This window comes from Dromaius novaehollandiae, chromosome 3 (genome assembly GCF_036370855.1).
Source record: "Dromaius novaehollandiae isolate bDroNov1 chromosome 3, bDroNov1.hap1, whole genome shotgun sequence".
Lineage (NCBI taxonomy): Eukaryota > Metazoa > Chordata > Aves > Casuariiformes > Dromaiidae > Dromaius > Dromaius novaehollandiae.
The window spans coordinates 86,699,363-86,715,753 of record NC_088100.1 but is presented as its reverse complement, the minus strand read 5'-3'; the positions used below and the strand labels follow the sequence as shown (position 1 = coordinate 86,715,753).

General features: G+C 38.1%; 1 protein-coding gene across 6 annotated transcripts in view; it reads left to right on the top strand.

Moving 5' to 3' along the window:
* Window positions 1–16,391, top strand: part of RGS7 (regulator of G protein signaling 7) — a 290,217-nt gene that overhangs the window by 234,444 nt on the left and 39,382 nt on the right. For all 6 annotated transcript variants that reach the window (XM_064509374.1, XM_064509369.1, XM_064509372.1 and 3 more), the window contains 3 exons: window positions 10,877–10,941; window positions 12,694–12,770; window positions 12,933–13,014. In XM_064509374.1, coding sequence (XP_064365444.1) covers window positions 10,877–10,941; window positions 12,694–12,770; window positions 12,933–13,014 — 224 coding nt within the window. The remainder of the gene's footprint in view (window positions 1–10,876; window positions 10,942–12,693; window positions 12,771–12,932; window positions 13,015–16,391) is intronic.

The window sequence follows — 16,391 nt, the reverse complement described above, 5'->3', positions numbered from 1 at the left end:
TTTTTGCTGATGTTTAGACTCAGAAGTGCCTGTGAGGTACAGACCTTTTCTTATATTTAACTGTAAAAAAAAGTGTGTTTAAAGGAGAGACAGAATAAAATTTTGAAAATGACAGTGGTACTTAGAACACAAGAGATTTGAACAGAGAGTAGAAGACAACATTCAATTGCATCTATATATTTGCAACAGGATCCTATTTTAATCTTGGAATTTTTTTTGTTGTGTGTTTCTCTTGAATGAGATAAAAATGGAGGATTGCGATGTTACCTGGGGAGGGCATTCTACACACATTTGCTATAAGAAGAAAGTAGGTGCAGTCGAGGAAACAGTGCTTAGAAGTCTGGTTATAATATATAATGTATCAGCAAACTAAAACAGAATTTTTTTCAGTGTAGATTGCAGATGATTATGAATTTGATGCTTTCTGGCCCTCTTTACTGTCTGAAGTATTCTTTTTTGTGGAAGCCATTTTGTGTCTGATTTCTTTTTTGTTGAAATGTAGGAATTTTTTGTAGCAGGCACAATATGCGAGGGTTCAGTAAGGTTTTAGTATTAATTGTGAGATGACTGCAAAACGCATATCCAGGTCAAGTGCGGTGTTCAAAACTGGTAAGTTAATTGAGAAGATATAATGGAATTTTGGGCAGTAATATTGTTTCACTGTGTGCTCCTTTACGTGAGCAAGTTACTCAGTAATGGTGGACTGCCAGTAACCTGCATTCACAAGATGCTTAAGATGCTTGGAGACTTTGCAGAATCTTGGTAGGCTATGTAGAACACGTTAAATAACTGCTGTTGCAACACGAGTTTAAGAGCACATGTCCATGTGTTCTGTAAATGCCACTAAATGAGACTATATTTCTATGTATTAAAAAAAAAACCCCTTTAATTCTGGTGTTATGAAGAAGAACAAGTTTTGAAGATGTACATATTTTCAGTAGCCTTCCAGATAAAGTCATGTGCTGAAAAAGAAGCATTCTAGGAAATTTGAGCACTTACAGGAAATAAGCCTTAATTAATTGCTCCTTTTAAAAGTATAAGCTCCCTGTCTGGATAGAATAAGAATAAGTACTGTCTGTAAACTTCTGTGGCAATTCTATAAATGTTCATGACTCTCTTACTCAGGCTGAGCTGTAATAAAATAAGGAAATTATCCCAGCACTTTTGCTCTGTGTAAGTTGTTGTCTCATAACTATCGCTCTCCAGCACTTTTGTGAGAGCAAAAGTCTGTCCTTTTTAAATGGCAGTACTAACTTTAAAATTCAGCTGGCAAGTCTGTCCTCCAGAGCTTCCTTTCTAATGATACTGTATGATGACGTAAGAGTAAAGGGACAAAGACCACCCCACGTTCAGCCTCTGTTGCTCCGTTCTGAATGTGAGCCATCACACCTGGCTCATCTGCCTCACCTCTATCAGAAGCTGAGTACATAGCGCACAAAGAGTAACTACATTCATGTATCATGTTTTTCACATACTGAAAATTTTCATACAATTTTCTATGTAGAGTTTGTTGCCTACTTAGTTTTCATAACTAGCTTCAAATCCCTCTCTGAAAATTTGGTTATTTCAATAATTTTCTTTCTTGCTCATCTTGCTGCACTCTTTTCCACTGAGAAGCCAGCAGGAAGGAGGACAGTACAGCGTAGGCATTGTAGGCTTTCTTTGCCAAACGCTTAGGCAGGAGTCCCTCAGCAACTGCTTAGTGGTTAGCAGTGTGGATTTGAGAAATATTAAGCCCTATTGCCTACTTGAACTCTGCTGGAAAACTGCATGTGCTCAGCATCTCTGGAAATCAATCTGTAAATATGAGTCAGTGGCTTGGGGCAAAACTGCTAGCAGAATAGCATTTTCTTCAATAAAAATTGTCAGATATGAATAAAAATATATTTGTTAAAATCTACGCCATGAGAACGCGGAGACATATACCAATATAGTATAAATAGTTTGTGGATAGCTCTGCAGTTTTAGAATAGGTGATCTTGATGTCCAATTCATGTTTTTTCAACAGCTTGTATCAGCCAGAGTATTTCAGTGATGACTTCTGCAAGCAATCTTCTTAGTCCCTTAATAGAGATACCTCTTTTAAGGACCTGCCCCATAGTTTCTCAATATTTGCTGGATTTCCAGGTGTAGTAAGAAACAGACTCTTTCCACTGGACTCAAATTAAATCATTTATTAATTTGTCCATGAGACTGGGTTGTGGCTCCCTAACTGAGTGACTTTGCTTTTTCTGGGGCAACTAGTTACCAGAGAAATTGCATATACAGAATGTATGTGGAAGAACTAAGTGAGGAGCACAGTCTGTCAAGGAAAAATGTCCCTCAAGAAAATGTCGCTGGTTCCAGTGCTTGTTATGCATAAAATTTAATTTGGGCAGAGCCCAATCAAATGCACTTTCAGACAGAAACATGCATTAGCAGAAAGATAGAATAGGTGATCTAAAAGATTTTTTTCCACTCTGGATTCATATCCCTTTATATTGCTCTGCAGAGCTATATAATTCACTCACTAGGAGCTCTCTCTGTCACATAAATGGTGAAAAGAAAGTCTCACTTCAACAAGCCTGTCCTGAATTTTGTTCTGATTCTTGCTAATGCTGACATTGACAAGCCACCACAGTGAGGGCAGGAAACGTTTCCAGAAAATGCTCTCCCATCAGTGCTGTCTCACTTTACCTTCTTCCACTAGTTAAGGTGCCTTGGCAAGGAGATTAGTAAAGTATAATGGCAGAAGAAACAGTTTTGTCTATAGTAGAAAAGGTAGGATCTCACCACTTGAGAGTTTTCTACTACAGCAATTTTTCTTTCTGTGAATGGGTAATGATTTCCTTAATATCGGTAACATGTAAAATGTATTTTGCCAATGTGTTCATATACACAAATATGAAAAGGTAACTGACCCAAGTAGATGTTTTCTGTAGCATTACTTTTAAAGCATTACTTCAAGAGCATTGAAAATCTGCAGCTAGGTCCCTTATAAATAGAGACACAACTTCTTATCAAAAGATATATAAACATAACTCATAATTTTCAGAATTGCTTTCAAATCACCATGTTGAGTAAACTAAATGGGTTTGCCTGTTTCATTATTAATATGGAGATTAGAGCTTTCAGGCTGTGAAAGGAACAGTGACAACAAATGCTTATTTCTGAAGTTGTGCACTGCCTTGCCAGTGTCAGCCCTTTGCCAAGTGGACACTGAGTAATTGCCACCTTTTTCAAGTAATGGCCACCTTCTGAAGCCATCCCCTTGTTGATTTTTGTAGTTTAGGAGAAAACTCTCCATCCTCTGAGCTCCCCAGCCTTGCCTTGGATTGCACATGCCCTAGGAGTTTTGTATGCAAAGCTTGTGGATTTGGATTTGTTGCACCTCCTTTTCCTGGAAGCTTTGCAGCAAATTCATATGAGTTCCCTTCATATATGAGAACCTGAAAACTCATTTTTCAGTCGAAGGTGAGGGTTAAATTCTTAAATGCAAAATTGGAAGCATGATGATAACATCAAGAAGCTTGCAATAATTCAATGGAGGCAATTTTAAATTAGACCTGACATTTTATTCTATTTTTTATCCAATATTTTAGGTAGCTTGGGTGGCCTCTCTTCCATACCTGTTTCTGTCTCCCTGCAGAGCTTTTCCAGGCAACATCATCTGGGGATTTTCATGTGTTAAGGATGGATCTACCTTTTTCAAATTCTTGATTCTGGTAGTTTTAAATTGGGTTCTTTCTTGCCCTTGGTTTATATAAGAAAGCCCTCTACCCTTCCTCTAAATTTGTAATCTAATTGTTTTCCTTAAATGTTTTAGCAATTTAGTCTTCCTTGTACTTAATGTTATTTGCATTTATTAAAGAGTATAATTCTTTTATAGACCTATAAGGCTGAATGGTGAGCCATTTGCCCACCTAAATGTTGTCATCTTGGTTCATTTTTAAGAATAAATGAGCCTCAATAACTGGCCCAAAAAGCAAAAATTATTGTTTACTGGGTAAAAGCAGAAGTGACTTAAAGATGGTATAAATAGCGCACAATGTCCTAATGTTTAAATAGGAGCTTGATTTCAATTTTTCTAGTCTGTAGCCATCTTCTATGCCAATTGTCCTTTAATTCTGATTCTTTGTCTCACACAGACATTCACAAATTGAGAATTCAGTCTGCCCACAGACCAATCTGAAACCCTTAGACTTTAAAGCACTTTCTATTTTCTTTGCTTGTTAAATACTGACTGTACATATACATCTACACACAGTCTCTGAAAACAGAATTTTGACTCGCAGACAGTATAAATCTGATCTGGCCTCAGGGGGTAATGAATGATCAGTGAAAATTACACCAGCAGTGTGGGGCTAAATCAAACTGTAACACTGTTGCCACTGGGCCAATTATAAGAGGAGTTTAAGTTTGTGTAGGTGGTGGTGGATGTGTAGGTGGTGGTGGATGTGTAGGTGATGTTATCTCTGATCTTCAGAGGCCCCATTGTATTTCAGTTTAAGTTAATTGAAGCTTTTTCTCTGCTGTAGTGAGAGAGAGGATTTAGTCCTCTTCTAGCAATGAGCTTAGATTCCCAGCTTTAAACTTTGGGTGGAAGCTCTGTTTTTTCAGTAAGTGTGTGTAATAAATGTGTAATCAGTCCAGTTTCTTGATCCTAGAATGACACCTGTAATTATCACTATGATCTTCTTTAAAGAAAAAAAATCTATAGAGGCTTCATATGAGCTTTGAAGTACAACTGAACAGTCAAGAGTAGGAAGTAAAAAACAGCTGTCCCGATCCAATATATCGGGAGGGTTTCGTTACAATCCCAAGGACGAGATTAAGACGCTAAATCTGGTCAAATATCGTACAACCTTTTAACTTTATTTTCCACGAAGTGGAGAAAAGGTGGGGGAAAAGCGAAGGGGAGGCGAAGGGAAGAGGGGAACAGAACAAGGGTAAGGGGAAAAGACAGAGAAAGTTGGAAAAGCAGAGAGGAAGCTAGCTACCACCACTCCGAGGCCGATGATGTTCCGCTGACTCCGCTCGAATCACAGCTCAAGCTGGGGGCCTCCGACGAGGGACGAGGGCAAGGGGCGAGGGCCGAGAGAGAGCGAGGGGGGGGGCAAACAAAGAAATCCCTCGGCAATTATAGCTTTTTCAAATTAAGTTTTCCCACCCCTCACGTGGTAGTTCAGACCAATAGTGATATTTGGGTCTGGGGTCTCCTGCTCCGTATTGGGTCTCCTCACTGTCCCTAGGTAGGCCGTTTACTGTTGCCGTTTCTGCTGACAGGTGTGTCTCCATTCTTGGGTCCAGCCATTAGCTCTCAAGGTCCTGACAAAGAGGTGGTAACTCCAGCAATTAGCACTGTTTCAGCAGTGCGCAGGACTGCAAATTGCTGGTAACTCCCTTATCATTCCCGCCTGCAGCAGCTCTGGGGCCCTTTCTCACTGAACTAGGGAGTGCGGCCTAAGGCTTCAGCAAATTTAGCCACTCATGCCAAGCACGTTTTATAGAAGTTGTGCTAAAAACGGACAATGATTTACAGTCCAGATCCCAAAGTCTCTGCCCGATTGTGGTCTCGTTCAGTGCAGGCTCGGTGCGTCCCGGGTGGTCGCAGGGAGACCATCTCGGGGGTCGCAGCAGCCCAGTCCTGTTTCCGCCAGGGACAGATGGCTTGTTCGGGGTTGTGGCCTGCCTGCACCCCATGCACCAGGAAATGTTTAAGGCAAAAAATTCATTCATCTGTCCGCCACAACAGCTAATCATGGAAATGGATGTGATAGATTTAAAAACTTGCAGCAGGAAAAGCCCAAATAACCTCTTTGTGCAACTCTCAGTAAAACACTTGACAATCCCACTTTAAACCCTCAAATTGCCCAGATTTTTTGCACAATTGAACAGAATTTTCAAAAACAAGTGGTCTGTATTTACTCCATAGCTGCCAAAGTGTATTTTAGCACTGGTTCGTTGTTCTAAAGCCCATTTATATACATTGCTGGCCATCTTTCTTTATGAAATATTATATATTAATGCTGCCTTTAAAATTATTGGTAAATCCGTTTTCTCATGATACTCAGACAATTCTAAAGCAGAAGCTGTAGCATCTAATATATAATTCACTTTAGTGGAGGCAATTATGTTGATTGCAAAATCCATCAGAATACATTGGCTCTAAAAATAAGAGTGTATGTGGCAGTCCATATTTAGTAAATTAAGGTTATTAATCAGACCTTGTTTATTGCATATCGTTAATCTGTATGTTAAGCATTTTCCAGCATGTTTGTCAGGGAGAAGCAAGAGCAGGCTGCTCCACCAGGGAAAGTAAGCAAGAGCCAAGGGTGGCAACAGTGCAGGTAGGGGTAGTGTCCTCACCAAAAAAAGTCTTGAGTGACCAGGCAGATCCAAGCTCAAACCAGGAAATTTAGTCTGCCTCAGTAAGATACAGAGCTGGATATCTGCATGCCTCCAGTGTATGCAGGCCCAGAACCAGAATCTGCTTCAGGAGTGATCGAGCTACAGTCCTACCTTCTTGGTCCTTACATAAACGTTTATACAGTATATAGAAATGATGTTGGTTTAACTACTTTTTTCTGAAAAAGACTAGATATCCTATCTGCGTTTTGCACCATCTAGAAGGCTTCCTCCTGTCAAGTAATTGCTGAGATGAATTTATATAATAGCAATGAATTTGCTTCATTTTTGAGTTTAGCCACAAACATTGTGTATCACACATAGGTTTTCTAAGTATAACGTATCAGTAGTCAATAATAAAAAAAAAATTCTTAAGCTACTGAATTTATGGTGATTATTGAATAAATTCAGATACTTTTTCCCTCCTTCGAAGTCTATCATAGTTTCCTCACTCTGTCAGCATCCTTGCTTTTAAGCATAAGCATTCCTGGCTGGAAAATACCATTAGTTCTAATATGGAGCACTAGGATAACAGGAAGATACATAAGAACAGAAATAGAATATTTTGACAACTTGCTTCCTTCAGGCACTAGAGCAAACTGCAGAATTTCCAGATTCTGTCAAAGTGCCAATACAGCACAATTACTGAGGACCATCTGATAATGACGGAGTCTGATAATTCAATGGAAGATGCAGTTCCAAACATCTCATTAACAGAAGATTAAATGGCCAGTGCTGAGCTGGTATATCTTCTCCATTATTTTAATTTCCATTCTACAAATGCAGATGTTCATGCTTCTGGAGAAAAGATTGGAAACAATGCTGGGTACTAGATCATCATGCTTCCTAGCCAGAAAAGTGTATGTGAAAATAGAATAGCTTTTAGTTTGAAAACCTGCCTGCAGATTTTACTTCCATATCAAGCTCTAAAAACACTGACAATTCATACAAACCTTGGGACTAGAAAAGCAGACATTTTCATTCTCTGAAATGCTGGGGACTCATGACTCTCTGCTTTGACAGGGAAACAGGGGACTCACATCCTCTCCAGATGCTACAAGTCAGGCTGCTGGGACATACAGTTACTTCACACATGTTTCGGTGCAGAAAAGGAGTGGTACTTAAGAAAGATGGCAGCATTCCTGTTTCAGATCTCAGTGTTCTTAATGTCAAAAAAACAAAACTTCATTTCTCTGTGCATTCAAGGCTCTGCCTGAAAATGAGAATGATTTTCTCATTCTTTTTGTATGCCAACATATTAGTGCATTTTGTTACAGACAAGCCAAAGACCTAGGATTAAGAGAGTGTGAACTGGTCACCTCAAATTTTTGAGCAGCTGCCAGCTTCTCATGTGACTACGGTAGCTACTAAGTAGATCCTTAAATATGCACTTTTGTAATAAGGGTCTAATTGTTAGCACACAGCAATGGCAGTAGATTGAGCCAAAGAGTAGGAATGTCCTTCAGCACTACTTTCTTGTGCATTAATAGATACGATTTTTCCCAGAGAAGTAAATCTTTTGTGGGCATACTCTGCCTTATCCACTCTGACACATGGAAACACTTTTAAGATAAAGAAACCAAGCCAGAGGTATTGTAATCTTTAGGGTCTTGAAAGGGAGGGCATCTGGATACTCCAGAGAAAAAGGTCTGAGAGACGAGCATGGTTTTTCAAATCTCGGCTAAGAAATGTGTGTACTGAAAAAAAGCATGCTTGTTTATGATGGACTATTTGCTATAGAGCTGGAGTCAAAAGTGTCATGAAAAGAACCCTGCAGGGAAGATATTGCAGTACAGTCACACAGTGAAGCCGGGTTTTCTCAGACACAACATTAGGTTAATAATAAGCTGGTGGTAAGCTAATTCCTCTCTCCTACTCCTGATAACCTGGTGGTTGTTTGCCAATGCTGAGAACTCTGATCTAAAGATGCTTTTTGGTTAAAACGTGTCCTGACAGAAAGATGCATAGTGGGGAAAGTATATGCACAATGCAAAATATATGCATAACTGGACTCAAGGAAGTGCTAATCTAATAAAAGGTTTCTGAGCTGAAAATCTTGTCTACTTTTTCAGTCATATTACTTCTCCCTGCAGATCTTGTTCCCTTGTGTCCTTAGACCATCAAAGTTACCACACATTGTATTGCAAGTCTTGGTATGTCAAGATGTTCCATATTTAAAATCCATTTTTCAAGGATTTCAAGCATCTTTTTTTCCCCGTGGAACACTGAACTTCAGAAATTGAGAACTTTGAGCCTGTGCTGCTAAATGCCGTTGCTGTCCAGAGATACTCTGAGGGAAACAGTGAGTGAGAAACAGCCTGCTGGGCCTCACATTTGGCAACCCAAGAAGAGTACCCTAGATTTGGGTAGGGAGTACGTATGTTTCAGGCTACATCCAAATAAAAGTCATGTCCTAGGCTTATGACTTTATAGTATATGGAAGGTGGTCTGGGAAAGACTTTGAGCTGGAGAAATCTATACAGGGACCATGAAAATGTGTTTTTCAAGAGGTTAAGCAAATGTAGAAAGCAGGGAGTTAACTCCTGGAATTCTTAGAACCATTTAATCATTTCTAGTAAATATGTATTTTAGTGCTAATACTTTTCAGGAGTTTTGTTTTTCTTCTTCTTCAATCAAATTTTGGAAGAAAGTAATTCAAGTAATCCTGAAAGAAAAGAGAGAAAATGCTTCCCTGCAAGAGGAGCTAAACAACAAAGACTATCTCTGTCCTCAGTAGTCTCCTACCACTGTACTCGCTGTGGATGCAACCTAGGTACAAAGGGTACAGAATTCGTTCCCTCATCTTGTTGGGACATTTCAGTGTGCATTCCAATGCTGGAGTGTAATTGTACACTGATTTTAAAATACATTGAAACTAAGGCCTATAAATCTGCATCCGCTTGCTAGCCTTGTGTGATGAGTGGATTTTTATCTATATTTATAGACTTTGCAGACACAAAGATACTTTGGAATCAGAGGGCTTATAGAAGTAGAGTAAGAAGCTTTAGGGAAAGGAAAGTGAAAAAGTATGAAAGAAAATTAACCAGATAATACACACAAAATGAGGAAAAAAAGAAGACAAAAACTGTATCAGGTATGACTTCATTTTCCATCAAGTATCACCTGGAGCCCCAGTTGCAGTTATTAGAAGTGCTTGTCATCAGTTCCACTGAAATAATCTAAATCCATTGGAGCGGGTTTCCATGCATTTGCAGGTGATTCATCTGAAATAAATACGTTTCTATGGAGTTCTGAAATATAATTGCTTTGACTACTTTAAAAAGCAAAGCTAAATTTGAGGTAAGTACTTAATTCTTCCTAGTGATTGCAAGAGTTCAGTCCCTATATCAAGTTCTTACTCTTTGTAGTGGACAAGTTGGCAGTGAGGAGACAGGAACCATGGTCCATTCCTAAGCAGAACCCGATGAATGCAGGCTCTTTTGGCTAACTAAGAGGATCACAGATAAGCTAAGGTTTTCTTAGCTACACAGACCAAAAGATTCTTCCATCTCACACATGCGAAGGCGCTCTGATCAAATGAAATGAGTAAAATATTGCTCCCAGACATTAGTAGGAGGAATTCTGCTGCTCTCCTCATCTTACTGGTGGGGAAACCTGTGCAATATTCAGACTTGGTATGAAGTATTTGTTGCTAAATATAGACTATTGGAAATGTATTTCCTTCAAGGGGAATGGAGTGCATAAAGAAATCAGGATGTTTTAATGTAATGCAAACCACTGTGCTGTTTATTTAGTCTTAAGTTTCATTTTCATCCCTTCATCATTCCAGTATTTATTTGTCTGTATTACATCTTATTAGTTAATATTCTGTTCATTCAGAAAGAGGTGAAGCCAGCACAGCTCTGCTGAAGGATTTTGTATTTAGAAAATTAATAAAAGAATATTTTTTCTCATTGTATCACTGTATATGGTACTCCTTTTTCATTTTTCAGTCTCACATTATTTTCTACTTTAAATGCTGATTATAGCAGACTATACTGTAAGAGACAGGAATTCTCATGGAATTAATCTTTAGCAATGATTTTCTCAGACTGAAGGTTAATGATTTCTATGAAAGGGAGAAATGAAAGTGTATATATATACACATTCTCAGAAAACCTATTTGCCTAATATAAAAACAGCTCCTGATGAAACTGTTACACCTTATGGATAATACACATGCAGTTTAAAAAATATTTTTTTGCCATTTTCTCTTTAACACACTAGTTCCCTGGCCATGAAACAATCTCACTCCAAGTGTCTCATACATTTTGCATGTTATGTCTGTTATATGAAGCAGGATTTATAATTATTTAATGAATCACTGTATCTGACCCATCATTTTAGTTACAATACTTGTAGCATTGATCCCATCTTTAAAACTCTTTGGAGTAGAGGGAGAAATAAAAAAAACTAGCAGTAAAATGTAGATGAAGCCTCTTGTTTGTGAGACAGTAGCAAATTAGGTATTAATTTTATTCTGTTCCAGCGGTTTACCTCTGCAAGCGGACAATGCAAAATAAAGCAAGGCTAGAGCTAGCAGACTATGAAGCCGTAAGTACCTGGGGAAAAGCAAATTTGTTTGCCAGGCCTACTTGGCATGAAGAGTAATATTAAGCATGAGGACTATGGGCATTATGTGTGAAGATTTATTAATTATCCATTTTTTGCCAGCCTGTGGGTCTGACATAGCGCTCAGGAGTCATAAATGCTGTTTGAGAGACCATAGTGAAGGCTGACTGCATGAGAGCTAAGGTTTTGGTCCATCTCTGTTCTTATTCAGCTTAGATCATCATGCCAGGATCAGAAGCGACTGTTCACAAATCTCAGATACGCCTCAAATGTTTGAAAGTGATTGCATCTCTACTCTGTGTAGGGTTTGAATGAAGAAGCTCTAGCAACATTTCCAAAAACGCTTAGTAGCTGTAGAAGTATAAAGCTCATCCTCAAAAGGATGAACATGAGAAAGAGGGAGTTTGCTTAGGTAATGAGGATGGCACTCACTAAGGAGGGTGAGATGTCTTGAATTCCATCCCTGTCCCCCAAAAGCTTCTGAATTTTTCATGAAAATGTCAACATAAAATTCATGAACTATGCTGGCTGTGCTCTGAAAGCTGTCCAGCTGTGTTACTATGACATGATAGCAGACTAGTAAACCAAGCCTCTCAACATGCCAGATACTCCAGCCACAGCATGTCATGCTGACACACTTTTTTGCTTCTTCTGGCACAAGCTTGCTTTTCAGTGTACTGCACTGTGGGGTATGCATAATTTTATATGTACATGCCTTAGAAAATTCACCTCTTGTACCCAGTCCCAAAGGGCTTTATAAAAGGCTCTGATACTGACAAGAGCTCTGGACTGTATCTTCTCTACTATTTGTGGTCTTTATTTTCAGTAAGTATGTTGTAGAGATACTTTTGAAATACAGTTAAAATAACACTATTTGTTAGGAAGTTTACAGAAAATTTTTCATTTAATCTCAGTAGAAGTAGTTTGGAAAGATAGCTGGGGCTCTCTCTGGAGGAAGGTAGGAACCTCCGCTTTCTCCACATTAAAAGACTGCGTGCTGCTGTCATTTAAGCTGCGGAGAGGTTAGAAAAGCTCTGTAACAGACAGTCAAGCTGTTCCCGCATCACCTCAGGAAAGAATTTTGCTAAATTTTGCAAATCTTCTTCTTCTTCCTGTTATTATTTAGTAGGCTGTAGCACCTTTTCTGTACAGTAGTGAAGAACTATAGTCTGCAGTTTTTTTTAATGATGATAACTGTGGATAGTTTGGAAGATTGCTATATTGCAAAAGCATTAATAGTTTCTCATTATTATACTTCATATAGATTGGTATGTAGCCAGCGGTATTCACCACAAACAGTTTGTACAGAAGACTGATGGAAATTGTAGTGTGGATCATCCAATATGGAATTTACTTCTTTTATCTTTCAGCGTTAGGTATTTTTGACAAGAACATTTCTCTAAATTGTTACAAATTGTTCAGCCAGCACCCAGTACCTAAAAATGTTTCATAAATCCCATATTCTGCTAAGAAGGGTTGTATCCACCCTTATCACCAGAGATTCAAAACTACGATGGGCAGGACATTCAAAAACAGATATACCTAGTATTCCAATCTATATGATGTCAAACAGACACTTTATATCAGATAAGTAAAGGTACATTTACACTAGCACAGGTATCATGACTTGTATTGCATCTTTTTTTTTCCTTTGAGAAGAGAAAGATAAGCTAAAAACTATTAAATAGTGAATAATTTACAACCTAACCAACTAAAATTGTGATGTATTTTCAGGAGAGTTTGGCCAGGCTACAGCGAGCATTTGCTCGGAAATGGGAATTTATATTTATGCAAGCTGAAGCACAAGCAAAGTAAGTTCCTTCAAAGAGGAGGCAAAGACAAATGAGGGGTTTTGGTTTTGCTTGTTTCGCAAAGGGAGAAAGGGAGGGAAGGTTGACTGGAGTTGTCGTCTTTTATGTTTAAAATTACTGTCATTAACAATGTTTCTTTTAAATATATTACAACACTGACAGAGTGGACAAGAAAAGAGACAAGATAGAAAGGAAGATTCTTGATAGCCAGGAGCGAGCCTTCTGGGATGTCCACAGGCCGGTGGTGAGTACGTGTGTGACTGCTACATGTGTAAGCATTATGTATGATAAATGTCAACATCCATGGAAAGCTGTGATAATTTGGGAAGAAGTAAAAGTGGGTGGTTTACCCCCTACTTTGAGGTGGAGGTTGGGGCGCACCTCCATTTTTGGTAGGATCTGTAGTTTATATCATTCTGCTACTGAAGACCTCAGGTGTGTGTACACTCAGTTTTGGGTTTTGAGTGAATAGGTTTGTTGTGGTTGGCTTTTTAAATCAGAAAAATACCTGTCTTTGACTGTTACCAGCTCACGTTTCCCAATGTGTGAGTCACACAACCAAAATTTGTCAGCATAGCCAAAAATATTTTTAAATAAATCTGAATTTTTTTTTAATCTGATTTTTGCTTGCTAAGCCTTTAAACTTCCCTCTGGTCATATTTTCAAGCTTTTTTAATGTACATAAAGGTTAGATATTATTGGTTGTGAGCTGTGGGGAGTCTTACACTGACTAAACAAGATTTGTCAGAGTTCCCTGTCAAAGTCCATCCGAAATAAAATTAAAAAGAAGAAATAAAGGGTCTTACATAATCAACTCAGAGTTAAGACTTTGAGAAAGAAAGCCAAATGTCAGAAGACTTTCAGTTAAACTGTGAGAGCTGAGTAATGGCATTGTTTTACTTTACTACAGATTTATATACCTCTACAGCTATAGCTATCTATTTTCCTTATATAGAGTTAGTTTTCATTTTCTGTATACTGAGGGTGCCCTGTGTACCAGTGAAACAGAATATGGACCATAACTTCCACAGACACATAAGGACACTGAGAAAAAATACTTAATTAAAACGTACTCATTTTTATTGTTGGTTCTTAGATGACTGAAATTATAACATTTTTTCTAATTCATTTCCAGTAACTGTTTCTGGGAAGTAAAGTTAGGTTGATGATATCTTTAGAAAAGGCAGATGTAGTGAAGAAAAAACAATAAACTTGATCAGGGTCAAGCTGCATTTGTGAATATGGAACTGGAAGAATGGTAGAAGAAATGGATTTTTAGGTAGGATTTAAAATCTCTGGTAGAGAAAATCTTCTAAAGTGAAAGATTCAAATAGCAGGTGTTAGGTACAAGAAGACTAGAAAATTATTGTCTAGTCACTGGCATAAAAAAAGGGAAGGAGAACAGAAAAGAATCTGCCATGTGATGTTCATGGGAGCTACAAATAGAATAGATATGAAATGTTTCTAGGAATGGGAGAAATTTGAAGGCTCAGACAGCTTTTGTCCTAGCTGCAGAAATGGATCTGAAGGTATTGAATCTGGTAATGAGACACTATTTCCAGGTTTGGAGAAGATGATGAATTGAAGTTTCGAGTTAAGGTATAGGCAGAAAATAAGGAGGCAATTAAAGGGACCAGCACAAGAGGAAATTAAATCTGATTAAAAGCTTTGGCTGAGCTGTGGTTAAATGTGCCTGGCCCAGCAGATGTTTTTAATCTGGCTGTAGACAGACCTAGGAAATATCAGAGGCAAAAGAGTTTGGCTTGGAGTCAGCAATCTAGGCTCCTGACTTTAAGAGATATGAATAGAAGAAAGGAGGGCGAAAAAATGGTATTTTGGCTAAACAGCTGTTCTTACTAGTTAGTGAAATACTAACTTTGAAAACAGATACGATTTTACAGTCAGAGTAAGAGCCAGAAGCTTATTATAAAACAAAGAAAAAAAAATAGGAACAGGCTGAAAAGCGGAAGGTGATGGTAGAGCTAATAGCCGTAAGAAAAGTCCACCAAAAACTCTCAGAAGTTTTTCTGCAAGTCTGGAGAGAAAGATTTGTAATACTAGGTAAGAATTGGATAAGAATATGGGGTTAATGGTTATTTGTATTTATTAATTTTTGGCTTTTCTTAAAAATTCAGACACTAGAGGTAGGGGCAGGGACAATATTTTGCTCAAAATCTACCCCAAATTCAATTTTTAACCGCAAATGGATTTGGAGAACCAAGTATTTTATCCTAGCTTTTTTCTTTGGACAAGTAAAGAAATATTATTCAGAGCTTTTTGCAGGTTTCCTGGTCCATGGTTGCTTTATTTCTCACCTGGCTACAGCACTGGTGCAGAAGCTATACTTATAGAATATAATGTATGTATATTAAGTCTGTATCTGATTTCAGAAAGAGATACTTGAACATGATGAAAGTGATAGAGGAGGGAAGCAAGGAATCAGTCCAGAGATATAGTGAAGCAGTACACTAGGAATGGGGGCCATGAAAAAAGAATGATGGTAGGACAGTGAAACCAGGAGAGTTTCATGATTTGGACATCAGAAATGTCACTGTGACTGATAAGTTTAAAATAAAGAAAATGAGCCTGGGCTTGATGTGTCAAGAGCATTTACCTCAAACGCACCTATATTTTATAGCTGGCAAGTCAAAGTCCACCCTACAGGTAGTTACAGAAGCCCTTACATAACTTACACTATTCTCTCAGGGACAGAAAGATGCCTGAAAGTCATCATGGCTGTTATTTTTGATCAGATGGCTGGCTAGCGCACAAAACTTTTCCCAAGGTTTTCATACTGAGATGATGTTTGGAGTTGAACCAGGGAAAGTGGATTTGGGGAGGAGTTTTTTCAAATAGGTTCAAGTGTGCTTAAATTTTCTATTGAGAGGAAGTTAAGAGAATGGCTTTGCTATCTCACTATTCAGTTTCCATTTCAGTGTTTACTTTATTATAATTTCACTATGTGTTTAATTTTTTATTTTATGTATTTTAGTATGATGTGGAGGATAATCTCTGTCATTTCTGAAAATTCAAGTTGATGCTTTATGTAGAAGGGCCTTAGCTTGCAGCTAAAAAGAGCATGGTTGAGTGCCAGCTCTCGGTACAGACTGCAGCATTTGGAGGCATACCTGAACTAGTTTTATTCTTACTAGTTCAGATACCAATCACAGTAAAGCCAGAGACACATGTCAGGGAGAGCTGTACAAATTGCCTAGAGATCCTAAGCAGCAGACTTAGAGTGAAGCCTATGCCATTACTTCCACAGTATAACCAGTAACTAAAATAGGTCTGAGATGGATTTGCATATAGTGGCATGTTTCTTTTTCGTGATGGCAGAATAAAGATATCTAAAAAGCCTTCCTTTTCTTTCCATCTGCCCAGAAAGAGTGTAATTTCTATAATTTTGTAACTTCTATAAATAACAGACTACAGAATTGTAGCAAAAATTGGTTAGGAGGATTAGAGCTTTAGTCAACAAGCAGTAACAAATCAAGCTAAATCAGGGAAGTCAGTTCCTTCCAGGCAAAAGAAATTAAGAAGCTGTTCTTGTTTTAAAAGAAATGTTAAACTCCTGATTAAAGACTTTATAAAAAAACTCATAGCTTTGCTGAATTATTATGT